The sequence below is a fragment of the Hyaena hyaena genome, unplaced genomic scaffold (genome assembly GCF_003009895.1).
Source record: "Hyaena hyaena isolate Hyena2069 unplaced genomic scaffold, ASM300989v1 scaffold_0, whole genome shotgun sequence".
In the NCBI taxonomy this organism is placed as follows: domain Eukaryota; kingdom Metazoa; phylum Chordata; class Mammalia; order Carnivora; family Hyaenidae; genus Hyaena; species Hyaena hyaena.
The window spans coordinates 7421935-7441264 of NW_024080632.1; the positions used below are offsets into that span (position 1 = coordinate 7421935).

Consider the following 19330-nt stretch of genomic DNA (forward strand, 5'->3'; position numbering starts at 1 on the left):
GTTTGGGGTGAAAGCCTTCCTTATTAGTCAATCTGGATCCCACTTACTGTGAATTACCAGGCCTGATTGATATTCATGAGTGGGTCCATCTGAAACCTCAGCCGGCTGTCACGTGACTCTCTGCCTTGAGGGATGGCGGGGACCTGAGCAGCCCTGACACGCAGTGGCGGCCCCCAGCCGGGGACAGCACGGCGCCCTGGGAGTGGCCCCCACCCCCCCCAGCGGTGGCCGGGTCCCGGAGGTGCCTGCAGGGCTGTCCAGTCTGGACAGGTGACCTACAGAGGTTCTGAGGGTGGGCTGGGAGGGGGCTGGGCTCCAAGTCCCCGCCAGGGCAGCTTTGCACAGGCCGCAACTCCTCCCCTCTTCCCCTTGGCTGGGGACGACCGCCCGCTCCCCCTGCAGGGGGACGTCACTTCTCACAAGCACCTCCTGGCACCCACATCTGCGCCAACCATCCCTGCACACGCACTGCAAGGCTCCCCAGTCTGTATCTTGTTTCCGGCGCGTGGGGCCCGGGCTCGCCCTGCCCTGGGCCATCACCCTGCCAGGCGCGGGGGGTGCTCCCTGACTCGATGGGGTGAGCCCCAGGGTGTCTCCCACGGAACAGGCCCTGGGCTGCGGCTTGGGACCCTGGGAGGGATGGTCTTCAGGGGTCGCAGATGCAGAGACTCGAGATAGGAGGGGCAGGGTCTAGGTCAGGTGACCCTCCAGCCTGTGCTTCGGGGCCCGTAACCTCTCACCAAGGGCCTGGGTTCCCGGGAAGCACCCTCATCTGGAGGGCCCAGTGGCTTTCACTCCAGAAGCCAAGACTCGAGGCAAGACACAGTTAAAAGTAAATACTTGATGGTCAACTCAGAGAAGGTAAAAATGCGGACAGTCCCCCCCCCCCCCCCCATTCTGGAAACAGCTTTGCCGAGTGGAGGTCGAACGGATAGGGCTGGGACTGCTTTCTGGCCGCTAGGAAGTCCAAGCGTGGGCTCCAGGCAGGACGGAGGAGCAAGTCCCCGCAGAACCGCGGCCACACCACCTGGGTGGCGAGGTGGTGGTGTCCCTGATTTGGGGCTGCACAGCCAGGGAGGGGGGCTGGCGAAGGCAGAGGAGCTGTGACACAGAGAATCGAGGCTCTGATTTCTGCATCCTAACATCTCTCAGAGAAAGTGAGGTTCGGATGGCTGGGAGTCTTGGGAACCAGAATGGACCAGATCGCGCTCCCAAGAGCCCCAGGGTATCTTCTGAAGGGAGGCTGAGAGCTGAGCCAGGGAAGGCAGGCAGGGCAGGGGGCCGGCGGGCTTGGAGGACCAGGGTTGAGGCTGCGTGGCCGGAGGGCACCTGCCGGGGGCCTCAGGGCAGTCCTGGGGCCTGCCTGGCTGTGACGACGAGGCAGGACAGACCAGAGTGTGCAGGAGAGACACAGACGGGGGATGGACTCGACGGTCCGCTCACACCTGGGGCCTGGGGAATGGCCCCTGGGTCCCCCCGCGGCATGAACGCTCCTGAACTGAACGCTCCCACCTGACCCTGCTCTGGCCAGAAGCAACGCGAGACTGTCCAGGCTGTGTCCCTGAAGGGCGGGCTGGCCTCTCCCTGTCCCTCTGTCCTAACATAGTGGGGAGTGACACACTGGACGCTGGAGGGGGTTAAGGGCTCTGGACCCATGCCATGCAGAGCCACGTCCCAGCCCTGAGGTGCAGTCTGAGAGCCACGAACAGAAGCGGTGCTGTCCGCTGCGGGGCGCGTGGCTCCCCGAGTCCCCAGCTCTTCCACAAGAGACCGTTTCCTGGAATACTGGCCACTTCACTCCCCCAAGCCTCAGTGTCCCCACTTGTGCAACGAGGGTGACAAGGCTCTGCTTTGTGACTCAGCCGGGTTCGTGACTTCAAGTGGCCTGTCAACCGCAGTGGGGCATGCGGTCTCATCGCCTAGAATCTTCCTGGGGACGGGGAGAAGGGAGGACTCCTGCCCGTTCCCAGGAAGGCAGAAGCGGTTGCCACTGGGAATCTGCAGGAAGATGTCCGCTGTTGGCCTGGGCCCAAGGACGGGGTGCGGAGTCCCCAGCGAGCCGTTTTCATGAAAGCTGCGATTCCAGGAAGGAATCTGGGGGGCTGGGGGCTGGGGGCCTGGCTTCTGGAGGCTCTAATTAGATCGCAGGGCCCCTCTTATTTCACCGCTGAGCCGGAGCGCTAGGCCTCCCGGGTGGTGCAGGAACCACCAGCGTGGGGGACGCTCCCTTCCACTGGGGGGGATGGGTGCTCAGCACGTGGGGGGGGCCGGTCTCCGCCCTAGCGCATCTGTACTCAGGACGCCGTTGAGGCCCCGGTGAGTTGGTACGGCAGTTGCTCTCAGACCAAGGACACTGAGGCAGAGGGAGGTCGAGGAGCGGGCTCAAGGTCATGCTGCGGGTGAGGGGCAGCGCCGGGACCTGAGCCCGGGTGCCATGTGCAGCGGGAGGTGCACCAAATGGGGAATCTTTCAGGTGTGACCTTGTAGAAGCTGATGGGCCCTCCGGGTCCAGCTTCCCGAGCTGTAAAAGCCAGGGGCTAGCTTTAGGTCAGGACTCAGCAAAGTTGATGTGAAGGGTCAGCCGGTAAATATCTTAGGCCCGGCAGGGGACAGGGTCCCTGTCGAAGTTACTCCACCCTGCTGCCGCTGCAGGACCGGGTGCAGGCAGTACGGGCATAGCTGTGTGCCAAAAAAACTATACAAACAGGCGGCGGCCAGATCTGCCAACCCCTGGCGTAGACCATTCATGGCCCTTCTTTACCACTTCCATTTTACTGTATTCTTGGTCTTAATCATTTCCTTCATATTGACATTTTTTTTTGTACCTCCTCCTTAGGGCTTGGTGACATCGGAGGTTTGATGCTATCTGCATTCATATTTGCAACGTATGTGTGAAAATAAACTCCTGTGTTAAGAGTTTGCCTGTGAGTCGTGCTTACACGTTACCACGGGGCTGTCAAGGCAAAGGATGAACATGTCGGGGGCCGGGCCTCACACCCCGACTGTGAACAGCGCTGTTTCCTACGATGGGGCTCTGCAGAAGACTCCTGTTTGGAAAAGGGGGTCCTGCGCCACGAGCCTCTGGAACTGACTAGGGGTGGCTTAAAAATGAACTTGAAAGTCCTGAGCTTCAAGCTAGCATTTACTGGCTCTCCCTTCATGGGGCTGTGAGCCCCCCGCGTTGCTTCTTGCAGACAGTTTCCCATTATGCCTTTGGTCAGGCCCTCTCTCGTGAACTTGACACTCGTCCGCCAAGAAGCTCTTTGTCTCCACCTGACGGCTAATGGTCATGTCCAACGTAATGTGCATTTAAACCCGACTCCTGGCGTCCTCTGTGCCCGCCCAGGGCAGCCGGCCTCGGCACACGCTAGCTTCTTCCTGCTGTGTAGGCCCCGACCCGTGGCCTTAACCTTGGCCTTGCACGCCTCGGAGCTGGAACTGTACTATGTCCCATGGGCTCCGCCTTCAACATGTCTACGACCTGGCTGCCTGTCACCTCCTGTGAGGGTCTCAGTCACCCCCTGCCCCTAGATAACTCACGTCATGCCCTCTCCCCTCCCCGGGCCCCACAAACAGGGTGGGCACATACACCACGGTGTTTTTGTTTCGAGCCTCCACTTTGGCTGCGCAGCTCTATCCGCTCCTGGAGATGGGGAGCTGACCACCCTCCAGGGAGTCTCGGGGCCACCCCGCTCTGCACGGGAGCCCCAGGATGGCGCCTGGCGTGGGCCACAGCCACTCTGAGCCACCTGCCCAGGACTGAGAGCATCTGATGATATCAAAAACACACGCATACCAACAAGCATGTTAGCGGTTTGTGGCAGGTAGGGGCTGGATGGGAAAAGCCTAATCGGGCGAGAAAAGACAGGATGCCCCGAGTCAGAGACTCAGAGCCGACACACGCGGGGCCTTCCCTCCCGAGCCCCAAAGTCGCCTGTAGAATGAGGACACGGGCACAGCCCGTCCTGGGCAGGGGTGTGGAGTATGGCCAAGCGCCCTGCTTGGGGCCAGGCTCTCACACTTCCCACGACGTGGCACTGGGCATGAGTCCTGGTGCCGGCCCTCTGCGTGGGGTCCCCTGGGGGGTGCCGCCTGCCTCTCCGAGGCTCTGCTTCTATAACATGCCACGAACCCGCCTCCCACAGTTGCCAGGAGGTTCAAGTGGGGAACATCCAGTCCATCACATATTGCCATCCCCCCTCAGCCGCCCCTGCCCCACAGGGGGTGGTGTGCAAATACATGGGTCCTGCCCTCCAGGGACTTCCACTCTAGGGGGTCGAGGGGGACGCACACACAGGAAACCATGACGCAGATGACCGTTTACACCTGTGACATTTGGGTGTGGCTGGATCTTCCAGGAGGGCCTGGGCTCGCACCAGTCACTGCTGGGAAGGTGCCCGTTTCAGTGGCTGGAGCAATATGGGAGAACGTTATTAAGCCGGTATTCCGCTAATCTTTTATTAGTAGTATTTCCAGGGGGAAAAAAAGCACAACGTAGTCTTAGTGAAGCTGGGCGAAAGTGGGGGGGGTGCCCAGGAGTGGCTCTTGCGCGGGAGGGGACAACGCGCTCCATGTTCCATTTCGGCAAAAGGCGCAAAGGGTTAAAGTCATTTTCATTAAAATTTAAATTTCAGCAGGCGTTCGCTCTCCCTTCCCCAGCCTTTGAACGTTTGACTGGCAACCATTTCATATTTCAATCTCGGCAGAACAAATTGAATTAGATGTTGAAACCGAACTCGGGCTCTGCTCACCAAAGCCTGCGTGCTCGGCTCGCACTAATCCTTCCTCAGCGCCGCGGAGCACAGGCACGGCAGCCCGGCCACAGAAGACAAAACGCCGGGGCAGCAGGGAGAGAGGAGGGAGAGCAGGTGGCCGAGGGCCGCTGGAATGACGCGGGTCTCCAAGCCCAGGACACAGAACCCCGTGGAGACATTCTGGCCTTGACTCCCCGGTGCCCGGCACCCAGGGCCCCTGCTAAGTGTCTGACGAATGAAGGAGCTGAGGCGTCCTGGGTGGCTTTGTGCCAGCCCCTGCCTCCGGCTGGTGCCCCTTCTGGCTCCCTGTGGAGTGAGGGCGGCTGCCCGGCGCCCTCCCAAGGCCAGCTGCTCCCTTCCGTGGGAACCTGGGCTCAGTCCGGTCCCGTGACCCTCCATGCCAGGCCCTGAGCAGTGTGCAATCCGGCCAGAAGATGCCAGCTCGAGTTTCCCGGGAGGCCCCCGGAGGCCTGGCCAGGCCCTCACCACACCCCAGCATAACGCCCCGGCCCAGACCTTTGCCAGGTGGGCACCGACAGCAACCTTTCCTTACTCAGCTAAGCAGGTAGACGGGCCCAGAAGTGCTGAGCCGGGGGCCTGAGGGAAGGGCCCACCTGTTTCCCAACTGCACATGCTAGCAACCGTTGGCTCTCCAGGGTCTGGTTCTGTGCAAGCAGGTGAACAAGGTGCTTGCTCAGCCCGCTCTGGGGCCTGGGGGCAGAGGGCACCTGGGCCCCCTTCCCGTGTGTCTGGACCCCCGTCCTGCCCCACGCTGCCAATGTGGGCCCAGCAAGCCTGCTGTGCACGCGCTGGGCACGGCTTCCGTGGGCAACCGTGGGGTGCAGCACCCCAAGCCTTCCTCTTTGTTAAATGAGGACGGCAATTGTGAGAACTACCACTTCTCTAGAGAAGCACCCCCGCGCCACGCCCTGGTCTCAGTGCTCCCCACCCGGGATCTTTTCATCTTTCAAAAAATCCTAGGAGGCAAAAATTCTTCTCCCCATTTTAAAGATTTGGAAACGGAGGCAGGAGACAGCCGCACAGGTGGTGGGTGGTGCTGCTGAGATTCTACTCCCCCACCCCCCGGGTCTAACCGCCATCCTCCTCCCGCAGGAGGGAGCCGGGCCCTCCTCTCCCGTCTGGAGCTGTCTGTCTGGCACCTTCCGTGAGCCGGGCCCCAGGTTCCAACACTCGGTCCTCCCTCCGGGGTTCCTTGGGGCTTCACACCCGGGGCTGACCCCCCACGGCTTCTGCGGTCCCCTGGAGTCCCTCTCTGCTCAGCGTCCTGGTGCCCCGCTGGCTCCACAGACAACCAACCCCTGCCCCCACCCCTGCGTCGGGGACTCCAGGCAGAGCCAGAGGCCGCTGGGTGACAACAGCCCCCTGGGGAGGCCCAGGGACGGAGAGGGTTCCCTGGCTTCTGTCTTCTATTAGCCCCCAGAGCCTGAAGGTGCATACCTCTGGCCAAACCCGGCCTGTGGGTCAGGCCCCAGCAGATGTGCGGTGTGTCATGTGCAGACGCGGGGCACCCAGGAGGGGTTCTAGCTCCTGACCTGGCCCATGGCCATCTGCGCACCTTGAGGTCAGAGCCCCCTGACCTGGGGGCCCTGCATCCCCTCCCCCTCCGGGTGCCTGCTCTGGTTCAGCCTTCAGCACTGCCCCCTTACTTGCTCCCCCTGACCATCCGGGGCTCCCAGACCCCCTTTAGAAAGGGAGGGGTCCGGGGGCGCCTGGGTGGCTTAGTCGGTTAAGCGTCCAACTTTCGCTTAGGTCATGATATCACGGTTCGTGGGTTCGAGCCCCACGTCGGGCTCTGTGCTGACTGCCAGCTCAGAGCCTGGAGCCTGTTTCAGAGTCTGTGTCTCCCTCTCTCTGACCCTCCCCTCCTCACGCTGTCTCTCTCTCTCTCTCTCTCTCCTCCTAGAAATAAATAAAAATATAAAAAAAAAAAAAAGAAAGGGAGGGGTCTGCACATCAGTCGGGAGGCTCACCTGGCCCCAGGGCCGCACCCCTTCCTTGGCGGCCACCTCCGTGGCTTACTCCTGGCATGTCTTCCTGGATCGAACAATGTCCCATTGTCACTTCTGACGCCTCCTCATAGGCTCCCCGGTGCCCCGTGCTCCCGGTGACAACAGTGGGCATCCCCCGCCGCCCGGGCTCAAGGATCGGGAGCCCCCGCAGTTCACCCGGCGCTCGCTGGATGGGCGCAATGCTCCCCAGGTGGCCCCTCCCCCGTGCCGGGCGAACCTCACCCAGCTTTGCTGGACGGTCACTGGGCTGCGCTTCACCTCCTTCCAGAACTGTACTAGCGACGGCGGTTCAATGTAAGTTACGGCAGCATTCGTTCCTGACTGTCCAGGGCTGCAGTCATTTTCAGTGGGGAAGGGACAGGGCTCAGGGGCGTCTGACACAGGGACATGTGCGCAGGGGAGGGGTGCAGTGTGGCTACTTTTGATAAAGCGGTCAGGACCCACCTCTGAGTGAGCGAGGAGAATCTAAGTTCTCAAAGGGGAAATACAAATAAAGAGAGACAGGAAAGATGTGGAGGAAGGGTGTCGGGGCAGAGGGAAGAGCAAGTGCAAAGGCCCTGGGGCGGGAGTGCGCTGGAAAGGCCAGCAGGCCGGAAGTGAGGGACTAGAGGTAGAGCCTTCTTGCTGGGTGAGGAGCGTGACTTTATTCCAGGCGTGTGGCGGGTGCCCTGAAGGGTTTCGAGCTATGACTTGCGTGATCCAGTTCACGGACCCAGCTGGGTCCCTCTGGCTGCCTGGGGAAGGGGCAGGGAGGAGATGAGGGGGCATCCCTCAGGGACGTGCTGGAGAGCCAGGTGTGGCACGAAGGTGGGGTGATGGGGCGCCCTGCGATCTCCAGGGGAGTTGAACGCACTGCTCTCAGTTGCTTATGTGGCCGCTCCCCGTCTAGACAGGGAGCCCCTGGCTGGGGGGCGGAGAGGCCGGGCAGGGCAGGGGGGAGGGCAGGGCACCGGGTCTCCCAGGCAGGTGTGAAGGCACAGCTGCACTCGGCACACACCAGGCTGCAGGACCCGGCTGACCGCACCCCGGGGACGTTCCGGGCTGTCACCGAGTCAGTCATGTCTGTGCCTCCCGTGTGCCAGGCCCAGCGGCCGAGTGACACGGACGCCCCCACCGCTGGCCTGGCTCTGGCAGCGTGAGTACACACTGTTACGTGCCGCTCACTGGACAGGCAGTGGGGAGGTCGGGCTGGGCCCACCACCCCCGAGGCCCGCGGCACCTGGGGAGCCGGGTCACCCGATGGCCTGGCCTGCATAGGGCTTAACACCAACCCCGCTGACAGCCCCCACCGGCGCACTGGGGTCGCACCTGATATCTGCATATAAAAGCTGGGGGACACGCCGCTCTGGGTTCATGCATTTTGCCTCTGTTACTTCTCAGGGTCGAGAGAGCGGGTGTGACCCCGGGGCACCTACCCCCGGGGGCTGAGCCTCAGAGGGCGACCAGCGCCGTGGGGCTCTGCGGGGGCTCTAGACGGTTCAGGCAGACGGATGGAGGCTGGACCCCGCCACCCGCCTCCAGAAACGCACAGGCCCAGGTCCACGTAGACTCGAACCCGAGGCCCCAGGCAGGGGCCCCAAGTTAAGAACAGAAGTGCCGACGGGCCTTTGCTCCAGACTTTACTTGAGTTGTGACCGAGGCAGTCAAACCCCGGGTTAGCACAATGTCACCCCCCGTACAGGAAGAGAAGCTGGGGGGCAGAGGGGACCTCCCTGGTCTGCGGCCGCACAGCTGAGAGGGGCGGGGCTGGGATTTGCACCCGACCAGCCGTGGCCCTTCCCCCGCAGGGGAGCCCATCTCTCCCGTGGGTGTGCACGGGCATCCCAGGCTCAGGATAAGCCCTTCGACACCGCCCGCCAGGGCCGGGGCGTGTGTCACGGGGCCCCCGCCCGTGAGCAGAGGGTGTCCCCGCCGTCAGACGCACAGCTCGGGCTCAGCTGCTGAGGCTGGCGTCTGGGCTCCGTGAGCCGCTCAGCGGCTTCCCCAGCCCCGTGCTCCGCCCCTGGAGGTCAAACCGGGGCTCGCGATCCCATGTGACGGGGGAGCAGGACAGAAGCCGAGTCCCGAGCTGGGCCCCCTCCTGCGGGTGGCGGTGGGCGGGAAGTCCAGCTAGCAGCCCCCCAGGGTGGGGGAGGCGAGAACAGCGGCTTCTGGGTGGGCTCATGCGCTGGGCACTGCGCCTGGGGTTTCTCATGGGTTAAGGCGGCACTTTTTCTCCCTAAACCTGTATGAGGCGGAAGCCCGTCAGTTCACAAGGCTGAGGTTGGGCCCAGGGAGGTTAGGCAGCCGGGCCGGGGTCCCCAGCCTGAGCGGGTGGAGCGGGGGCTTCGTGCCCTGATGGCCCAGATGCAGGAGCCGCCTCGCTCACCGGCGCCAGGCCTGCTCCCGTGCGGCCGTGCACCATAGAGCAACCCCCAAGTCCCTGTGCACCCCGGCCCTCCAACCAGCAAGGTGGGGCCCCGTCTCCCTGTCTGGGAGCAGCAGCAAGTGGGAGCAGAGGTCCTGGTGCTGCCGTGAGAGGTGAGAGGCCCCCTCATGTGGCTGCGCCTCATCTGCCCGCGGCCCTTGGGTGCCGGGCACAGGGTGGCCGCTGGAATGCATCAACCCGGAGGGCGGGCATCAACCCGGGCAGCCCTGGCTGTGGCTTGAGGCCACTGTCCCCTCTGACCTTGGGTGGGTGCCCTGCCCTCCCGTGGGGTGCCGCCCGCCCCCTCCACAGCCCGCGCGGCAGGAGTGCAGAAGCCGGAGCGGCTGTCCCTGGTCCCCAGGGCCCTGGAGCCACGTACCCTCTCGGTGCCAGCTCGTAGCTGAAGGGTTTGCTCCTCACTGTCATTTTCACTGTCTTCCAGCTGCTCCAGGATCTCGTCCAACACCACAGACCGCTTTTTCTTCGGGGGCTCTGTGGGAGCCCAGATGGCAAGAGAGGAGGAAAGAACACCGAGAGGGTTGGGAGGCGGGAAGAGAGGGGGAAAGGGGTGAGCAACATGGAGGGCGGGGAGGCGAGAGAGGAGAGAAGGAGCGGAGCGGGAGGAGAGGCGGAGGAGGGGCACGAGGGACAGGAAGCCAACGGGGAAGAGAAAACACGGGAGAGAGAGAGACGCCGGGGGTTAGTGTCCAGCCTCACCATGGGGCTGCCTTGCCCCAGCCCCAGAGCCATCCCGTTCGGCTCGCCACCCCTCCCCATCTCCCATCGCAAGGAACCGGTCCATTCGGGCAGGGGGAACAGGAGGCCCCTCCCAGCAGCTCAGACATTAACGGATCTCTGCCCGGCTTGCAGGGAGCAGAAAACCTTCGGAGCAGATGGGTCAAGGGGGGGCAATCGCTGGGGAAACAAACAAGAGCTGTTCTGGCTTTCTTGGGAGACTGCAGACCTCTTATAGGAAGGGTAGACGGCTGGCATCCAGCAGGTGCTCAATAAATGTTGGATGAAATCATGCTCAGAGCAGGCGTGGAGGGAAGAACAGCTAGAGTCTTCTTTAGAAAAGAGGGGCAATTTGACTTGGGCTTTGAAGGACGCAGAAGAGTTCTCTGTGATGACAGGAAGGGAGTGCAGGGGCACAGCATGAACAATGGAATGGCGGGCTCAGCAATACCTGTTCCCTCGGGGCCCCAAACGCTACTGAGCGCCTACTGTGTGCCTCAGCTCTGCTCCTCTTCGCAACCCCACAGGCATGTGTTATTACTGCCTCCTGTAGGTGAAGGCACCGAGCCACAGACAGGTAAGTCTAAGGTCGGTCAGAGAAGGGTGGAGGCAGGATTCAAACCCAAGCAACACCAAAGCCACATTCTGCCCGGGACACCAAGAGCAGCTGGAGAAGGTGAGCCGGTCCCAGGCCTGGCCTGCTCTCAGCCCCTCTTCTAGCCTTTTTTTTTTTCCTAATATTTTTTTTTAATGTTTCTTATTTATTTTGAGAGAGAGAGAGAGAGAGACAGCGTTGAGGAGGGAAGGGTCAGAGAGAGGAGACACAGAATCTGAAGCAGGCTCCAGGCTCTGAGCTGTCAGCACAGGGCCCGACACAGGGCTCGAACCCACAAACCACAAGATCATGACCTGAGCCAAAGTCAGACGCTCAACCGGCCGAGCCCCCCAGGTGCCCCCGTCCCTCTGCTAGTCTAACCAATCACTGACACCAGCCTCACGGCCCATGTCTGGGCCAAGTCCTGGGTCTCCTGGGGAACAGCCTGGGCCAGTGACTTGGGCAGTGAGCCTATTTCTTCACCGTGTTTCTCCCGAGGCGACCGGGACATTGACCCCTTCCCATCTTCTCCACGGCCACCTACCTGACCCAAGCACTTTCACCCGAGTCCCTGCTCTTGTCCCCCCCCGTCCCCACCCCGATAGGTCTACTCTCCGCAGAGCAGCCCGAGGGACCCTTCCAGAGCAGGTGCTACCGCTGGGGGTGGGGGGTCTCAGAGCTCCGTGGGGCTTTGCGCAGCAGGGAGAGGGAAGTCCTCTGTCCCCGGGGGGAGGGGGGGCGTCACTCAGGCCGGCCCCTCCGGACTTGTGCACTGCACGCCCACCGGGAAACAGACCTCTGCCCCCACAGGACCCAGGTGGCTGGTGCTCAAGCCCCAGCTCCCGCGCCCCCTTCTCAGGGGACACCCCCCGCTCTGCCTTGTGGCCCTTCTCAGCACCGACACTGCGGTGCGCGCTTCTCTGTTTGGGGACAGGGCTGTCCTGCTCGTGACTATGCCCCCGGCCGGCACACTGCCTGGCACCCAGCGCAGGCCCACCACTGTCTGCCCGGTGAGGGGGGAGCACGTGGCGCGGGAAGGGGGCACAAGCGAGGCTTGAGGCAACGGTGGGAGGCTGCCCCCCTCCCTGCCCCGGAGCCTCCAGGCCTGGCAGCTGTATCCGTCATTGTTAGTCATGGAAAGGGAGAGGGGCAGGATGGCTGGGGCAGGGGCGGCGGCCCCCGGCGCACACACGGCTCCTCCGCCGCCTCCTCGCCGCTCTCGGTTTCCTTATAATCGCCGGGCTCCGGAGGTGCACAATGGCCTCTGGAAATTGAATTTGCGGGCAGGTAATGGGAGCCGGGAAATAGAAGGGCAGGAAAATAGGGCCTGTGGGCCTGTCATTGACGCCTCCTCCCTGCTACTAACGTGGGGGGTGTGAGCTCCTGGGATGGCGGCCCTGCTCTCCGGGCTCCCCGGCTCGGAGGGTCGGGGGGAGCTGCCCACCTCGGCAGCACCGGCGACAGAGCAGGTTTGGGCACTCTCCCCCACCCCTGCGCCCCCACACCCCTGCGCCACTGCCTCTCCGATCCTCCCCTCTCCCCCCCAGGCATCGGGGAGGTGGGATCAGAGCATGTCGCTCCTTTGTCTCAACCCTCCATGGGGCCATCTTGCCTGGGGAAGAGCTGAAGCCGTCAGGCCACCCGAGAGGGTCCCCACTGCCTCTGTGAACTTCCAGTCACACTGTCCCCCCTCATTCATGTGGAGATGGCCAGCAAGGGCCCCTTCCCAGTTCCTGGCCCCCGCTCCCCCACCCCCCTACCTCCGGGGCTCTGCACTTACTGTCCCCTCTGCCTGGAGAGCTCCTCCCCCAGGGAGCCATGGGCGGGGGACACTCACTTCTTAGGGGCGTCTCCTGGTCTTGTTTAAAGTCCCAAGCCCCCCAGTGCCCTGCCCTATCTCCCCATTCGCTTCCCGACACGGCACTCAGCCCTGCGTGCGGCTCACCGCCCCCCCCCCCATGGAGAACACCAGGCAGCTCCCGGTCATGCAGGGGGAGGAGCGGGCACCGAGGTCCCTGCGGCTCCCCGCCCCCCCCCCCCCGCCCCCCGGCTCGCTCTGCCTCTCTCATGGGAACGGGACCTCCACCAGGCAGGCGTTTTGTCTGCATCGTGCCTGCTGTACCCCAGTCCCTACAACAGAGTGGGGCCCGCAGCGGGTGCCCAGAAAGTACTTGCGGAGTGACTAAATAGACAGATGGCAGGGACGGAGGAGGGTGAAGAGGTCAGGCTGCTGAAGGACACACAGAAGCAGGGACGGGAACCAGAGGCGGTCTGTAACCACCTTCGTTCACGTTTTGGTCCTCGGGGCCGGGCATGGCAGTGAAGGGGACGGGCCCCATCCAGCGCGTTCCCGGCTTGCTGCGGGGAGATGGAGAGGGAAGCCAGCCAGCCGCGGTCCAGGCAGGATCAGCGCCGGGATGGGGAAGCCCTGCTCCTGTGCAGGCTATCAGGGCAGCTTCCGGGAGGAGGCGACGATGTAAGCATCGCGGTGCTGACTCCAGGCTCTGGCCTCTCACCACTGGCTGTGCTCACAGCCTCACGGCACCCCCCACCCCCAAGCCAGCAGGCCTCTCCGGAGCTTGGCCCGGCCCATGGGCACCGGCCAGGCTCAGTCTGCTGCGGGGAGAACCAGCTCTCCCACCCCTCTGCCTGGAATGCTGGCCCTGCCCTTGGCCACCCTCCCGCCTTCCTCCAGGTCACTGACGCCAGAGACCCTCCCCTCCTCAGTGGCCATCTGATGAGCATTTAAGAGCCACACCTCCAGGGATGCAGTGGTAACGGAACGAAGGAACCCACAGCAACTAGAACGGAGCCAGGCTCTGACCCTATGGCCCCTCCCCGGTGGCGGGGGCGTCACCCCTCGGAGCCGCGCCCCGACACGGAACAGGTGGTTAGAATGGACACGTGGTGGGCTACTGCCCTCGCCACCCCCCTCAGCTCAGAGTGGCCACTCGGAGGGCCTGTGCCGGGGGACCCGCCCCGCCGCCAGCTCTGCGCACGGGTCTGCCTGCCGGCTACCGTATCCCGGCGCTCAGCACAGAGGAGGCGCCCTGTAACCACGTGCTGAACGTAAGAAGGAATGAAGAGTAAATGAATGACCGAGTCCTAGGGCACCAGGAGCACGATCTCTGGAGAACTGCACTGACGTCGGGATGGCCACACGGCAAACGGGGCGCATGGGGCGAGAGGTCATCTGGCTGGGGAAACTGAGGCCCACAGGGCGGGGGACGCAGTCGGCAGAGGGGCCCACACGGGAGGGGGTGTCAGGAGCCCCCTGTAGGAGGGGGTGTGGGCACCCCACTTGGCAGGTGGGGAGATGGGGTGCAGGCTGAAGCGCAGACCCCACGGCCCCTGCGCTGCACACGGTGGCCCCGGGGTTCTGCCTCAGCGTGTCCCCTCAGGAGCCTGTGACACTGAGACAGAGCACGCGGTTACCAGGTCCTGCGTCAGGATCACACGCACAGGCTCTGGCGCTCCCCCAGCCGTGTCCCCATGGGCCGGGCACACACCCCGAGGGCCACTCCCTTGGGTATAGGGTGGGCGGGGGCAGGGCGGCTCCCCACCTCTCCGCTCAGCGTCTCCACTGCTGACCTGAGGCTCAAAGGTAAGGGGCTCCCCCTTCCTGCGAGGGCCCCTCAGTGCACCCCTCCGGTCCTCCACACTTCCACACACGCTCAGGAACGCAAGCGTGGGCACCTCTGCTCCACCGCCGCCGAGCCTTTCTGTGCCTCAGTCTCCCTACCTGGAACATGGGGGCGCTATTGACACCTACCTCACGGGGTCGCGGGGAGGGTCAGAGGAGGGAAAGGAGCAGTGGCCGGCACCTGGCTAGACCCGTCGGTGGGGGAGCCCAACAGCTCTGTTGTTGCCACTCAGGTCCCAGTGTTGATTTACATCTCACTTTGCCATCAGGCCAGTGTGCACCAACAGGGCAGGGGCCGTGGTCGGCTGTTAGGTCAGTGCATGAAACGATGTGGCGGGTGCAGCGTCCACTCCCCGCCCCAGGCTGGAAGACGGAAGTCTGGGGGCTCCGCTCACCCCGGCCGGGTGGAGGGCGGACGGAGCAGGTCAGAGGACCCGAGGTCCCGGCTCGGCCGCCTGATGGCCCCGTGACCTTGGGGAAGTCGCTTCAGCTCTCCGGGTCTCAGCTGCCCGGTCCGCCCACGGTGGACGAGGCTGGAACTGTCTCCTGGGGCGGCCGTGCGCCTTTGCAAGTCTGGGCGTGAAGCCCTGAGCACTGAGGGCTCCGCGCTCTGGGACATCGCGGCTCCCGCGGGCCTGTGTGTCTGGCTCAGGTCAGCCCCCAACCGCCACCCCCCCCAAGACGACGCGAGTTCCCCGCGAGCAACACTCAGCAACCCCCCGCCCGGCCCTGCCTGCACGCCGAGCACCCTGCTTGCTGGGGAAACAGCTGCTGAAATCCCACTTCCCCGACATCAAAAGCCTCAGTGGGTTTTCACCAAACAAACATAATGCAGAACCGGAGAAAGGTGTAAAATAAATAAACAAAACAAGCTGTGCATTTTCTTTCGGCATTACAGCTGCACCCGAAGATAAACAGCAAGTGAATGTCACCAAACATCAATACCCGAGAAATTAACTTGACAAAAACCTCAGCCGTCCCCCAACAACCCCCCACTCCCGCTCCCCTCCCCACCCCACCCCTCCAACCACCATTTTGCATTTCTGGAGTTCCCATCTAATGATTTTATTTTTCAATTAATTCCTTGACAGAATGCCAGCCCGCGTCTCTCTCCCGTCCCCGGCTGGCGCCGTCGCCCTGCGTGGAAGGCACGGGCAGGCAGAGACAGAAAGGCGAGAGCGGTGGGCGGGGGGGGGGCGCTGCTGGGAGGAGAGCAAGCGCTTCATGGGGTTTTGTTCCAGAGGCAGAGCGCCGAGGAAGGGCGAGCAGAGCGGGGCGGGAGGGGGTTCTGGAAGGGGCCGGAGAGGAGCAGGCAATGGCGGCCAGGGGAGGCGGGAACCAGGCTGCCAGGCTCCCAGCCCGCTGCTCCTGGCTGGGCCGCCTGGGGCGAGGAGCCTCACCCCTCTGTGCTGGTCCCCGGCACTGACTGCACAGCACCCTGCTCGGGCGGTGCCTGGGGGCTTTAGAAGGGCACGCGTACTGGAGTCCACGACAGCGCCTGGCTCGCGGTAAGCGCTCAGGGAAGGCTCGCTGGTGGACACTGTCGCCAGACGCTGATGAGTGCAGGCAGCTCACTCCCCTCCTCTTCAGAATGGGGGCAGCCGTACCAGCCCCGGACAAACGCGGTAGCCGCCGCAGGGGTCCCATCCTGGCGGGACGTTAGTGGGTGGCTCTGGGACGGACACGTCAACGGCCTTCTCTGGCCGCTGGGGAATGTGTAGCCCTGGCACAGCCGGGCAGGGAGTGCTGGGGACGCGCTCCACCAGCGAGGTGTGTTAACGGGGACCTGGGGACGCACATCCCAGCTCCCTCGACTCCTAGGGGACGGCTCTGAGGGGTTCCACCTGGAACTGCCCGCTGCTGGCTCCCTGCGGTCCCCGGACTGCTTCCCTCCTTCCTCTCCATCCCTCCCTTCTAGGTGATCTGTGATCAGCTCCGCACCTGGCCCCCCAAATCCGGGTCTGCCCCTGGGGAACCCACCATGTCCACCGGTAACCGAATGGGAGGAAGCCTCGGCCCCAGGCCCCTGCAGAGCATCTGAATTTGCTGACATGATTTAAAGACTTCAGCCGCTAGTGACTAACATGGGAAAAAGGGGAGAGAAGCTATACGAGACTCCATGTCAAGTTTTTCTGGAAATCGGCCGACCGGGCCACAGCGGGCCCAGGCCCCCACCTGAAGTACTGTGTGCCAGGCTGGGGGTCCCGCTGCGAGGACAGCTCTAAAGGATATTCTGAGCCGTCAGCCGTGGTGGCCGTGCCGAGGCTCCAGGGGGGCAGCGCCCGGCACCTGAGAGCGGGCGGGGTGTGGAGCATGGGGGGCCAAGAAGTGGAGAGTCCTGGCACTCCTTGGGCCTCGCAGCACCGGGGCTCTGCAGGGGAGGGCAGGGCGGGTTTACAGGGGAGAAACTGCGCGAGCCACACAGTATTATTGTCCCATTTGTCAGGCAGGCAGGCGACGGCTCAAGGAAGTCACCCAACCGTACCCTCCCCGTGTCCCATCCCCCAGTGATGCCTTTGGTCCCGTGGCGCAGGGGCCGCCCTGCAGTGGAGGCGCCGGCACGGCCCTCCCTGGGGGAGAGCTCGCAACAGGAAAGCTGTGAAGCGGACGGAGCCCCCGCAGCACCCAGCCTCCTGCAGCGGCAGCCTTCACGATGCCCGGCTGCCCGGGAGAAGGGTCTAGAATCCACTAGAGCCGGGACCCCACCCCTGGAGGTTCTGATGTGAAGGGCCTGGGGAGACCGCCGGTCAGCGCCCTTGTTAATCACCTCGGGGCTCGGGGCTCTGGCTCATGGGGAAGCAGGGGGCGGCGTGCGGCCCGGGGGGTGGCCTAGCAGGTCGCGCTCACAGGGCCTGGATTACTGGGGATTTAGCCCCGGGGAGGGCTGTGGGGCCAGGTGAAGCCCGGGCTTTCGGCTCGGTCCTGCACGCGTTTGCGTCAGTTACAGATGCCGGAGGGGCCGACGCGGGCAGGTGAGGGCGCCTCATCGCAGCGGAACAGAGGAAGAGGAAGAGCTGGACGTCGCCCCTGCTTTCCATTTCCAGCAGCTCCATGGCCAGGAATCCCCAGTCCCCTCTTGGCACGGCCCTGGGGGAGGAGTGGAGACTGGAAGGGAGGAAGTACGTCGTCTCCTCCTTCCGCACCCGACCTGGAGGCGCGCGGGCCTTCCGCGGCCAGGCGGCCCAGCTGCCCGCGGGCACTCACACCCGGGGTGCTCACACCTGATCTCACCTGCGCGGCCTCTGACGTCCCGGCTCTCTCCTCTCTGTGTCCAGAACCCTATTAGTTTCACTCGTGGCCACGCAGCCAGAACAAAACCCTCCCTGTCTGTCTGTTCTTCCTCGGTTTCTCCAGCCTGGGCCAGCCTGCGCGTCAGAAACAAAATCGGCCGCCCCCTGCCGCCAGCCACAACCCTGGGGGGAGGTCCACCCGCCTCCTGCCCGTTTCCAGCGCTCTGGTCTCCAGGTCCCTGAACCCCTATCCAATCCGGGCCCGGCTCCTTCCCCTCCCAAGTCGCTCTGAAATTCTCCTTCTGTCAGTTTAATTCTGTGATCGATGAGGAAGAGCGGGAGAAATGGCCCGGCACAGCTGGTTTCCCCGTTAGCCCTAGCAGGGATTCCTGGCCTCGCTGGCGACGGCTGAGTGAAATGTTTGCGGAACGCAGAGAACACAAGTCAATAACAATTTAGCTGGATTGGGAGCGAGCACCTTCCCCGCACGGACAGCCGCTCCCGGGGGAAGGGGAAGAGAGTGTGCAGGATATTGCTGAAGCACTTGGAAATATTTCCAAAACACCACTCAGAGAGGCTCGGGGCGTGGGGCGGGAAGGAGGGGAGGGGAGGGGGACGAGGAGGCCTGGGGACGGGGCTCCAGGGCCCTCCGGCCTCCCCCCCGCCCCACACCTCTGCAGCGGCGAGCGTGTGGCGCTCTGAACGGGGATCCCTCCCCACCTCCGGCCATTTGCACCCTCGCTGGTAGCCACTGCCTAGGAGCCACCTGACCGAAACAGCTCCTGCTTCTCGTTGTGTCTTCTCTGGATTCTGTCTCCACCACAGCTGGGATGGCCGGGGGGCCTGTGAGAGAGGAGCTGGCGGCCCGGCCAGGTCCAACCTGTCTCCTGGTGTCGCCCACCCGCCCACGGCCGGGAGCTGGCGCAAGAACACGCGCCACCCTGGCCAGGGAGAAAACACCTGGCCCCGCGGTGGTCTTCCCTCTGTGGCGAGTGGGACGGGCTTCGACGCCTCTGGAGGAAGGGCTGTGGGAGCAGAGCCTTGGGTGGGCAACGAGAGGCACCCAAATGGAGGAATAAAATTAAGGCCCGGGGAGCTTACAGGAACCCTCTGTCTCCGCGGAAGGCGCTGGAAAGATCCACAGCAAAGGGATATTTTGAATAATAAATTCTGTGACTTCACATACTTGCTTGAACTTTCCCTGACTGTGGTTTTTAAAGCCCGATGATTATGTTTTCGTGGCCAAGATCAAGAAGGCATATTTGCCAGGGCTGGCGTGGGGATAACGGGCTCTCCTGGTCCCCGATCTTTTGAAACTGTGCCGCCCTATGAATGATTAAGTTATGGAAGGGGGGGTGGCGGTGAACTGTTGTGGGCTTTAAATATCATCTGTATGCTGATGACTTCCAAATTTATATCTCAGCCCAGACTTCGCCCCTGAGCTCCGAACTCATAGATCTATCTGCCTGCCATCTCACCGGGAGCCCTAATAGGCGCCTCAAACCCCCTGTGCCCCCTCCCACCCCCACCTGCTCTCCCCGGCTCCCTCAGCTTCATCATCCCGAGGCACCATCATCCTTTGAGTGGCTCTGAGCAAAAATCTCCATGCTGGCCTTAATTTCCCTCATGCCTTCCAGAAGCAAATTAGGCTGGCTCTACCTTCATCACATAGGCTCAGCTCCCCTGCTCCTCTCCATCCCCACGGTCTCTGTCCCCATCCGGGCCCCTGCCCCGTTGCCCCACCTCCATCTTGGCCCTTCTATGACACACGCCCCATGTAATGGCACAGAAGAGGTCTGACGGTGTAAATCAGGCCGCAGCGCTCCTCTATTCTCAAACCTTTGAGAGACTTCCTACTTTATGCTGAATAAAACGCCAGGCCCCCTGGCAGGCCCCACAAGGAGTCCTGCTGGCCTCTCTCCAGCTTTGTTTTCTA

General features: G+C 63.3%; 1 protein-coding gene across 2 annotated transcripts in view; it reads right to left on the reverse strand.

Annotated features, from left to right (window-relative positions):
- RBM19 (RNA binding motif protein 19) overlaps positions 1-19330 on the reverse strand; it is a 131724-nt gene that overhangs the window by 4782 nt on the left and 107612 nt on the right. The window contains exons 24-25 of one of the 2 annotated variants that reach the window (XM_039251267.1): positions 9571-9683; positions 8387-9008 (exon numbers count right to left, since the gene is read on the reverse strand). In XM_039251267.1, coding sequence (XP_039107198.1) covers positions 9003-9008; positions 9571-9683 — 119 coding nt within the window. In that variant the 3' untranslated portion in view covers positions 8387-9002. Of the gene's footprint in view, positions 1-8386; positions 9009-9570; positions 9684-19330 lie in introns of those variants that run through there. The other variant, XM_039251191.1, reaches the window with a different exon arrangement.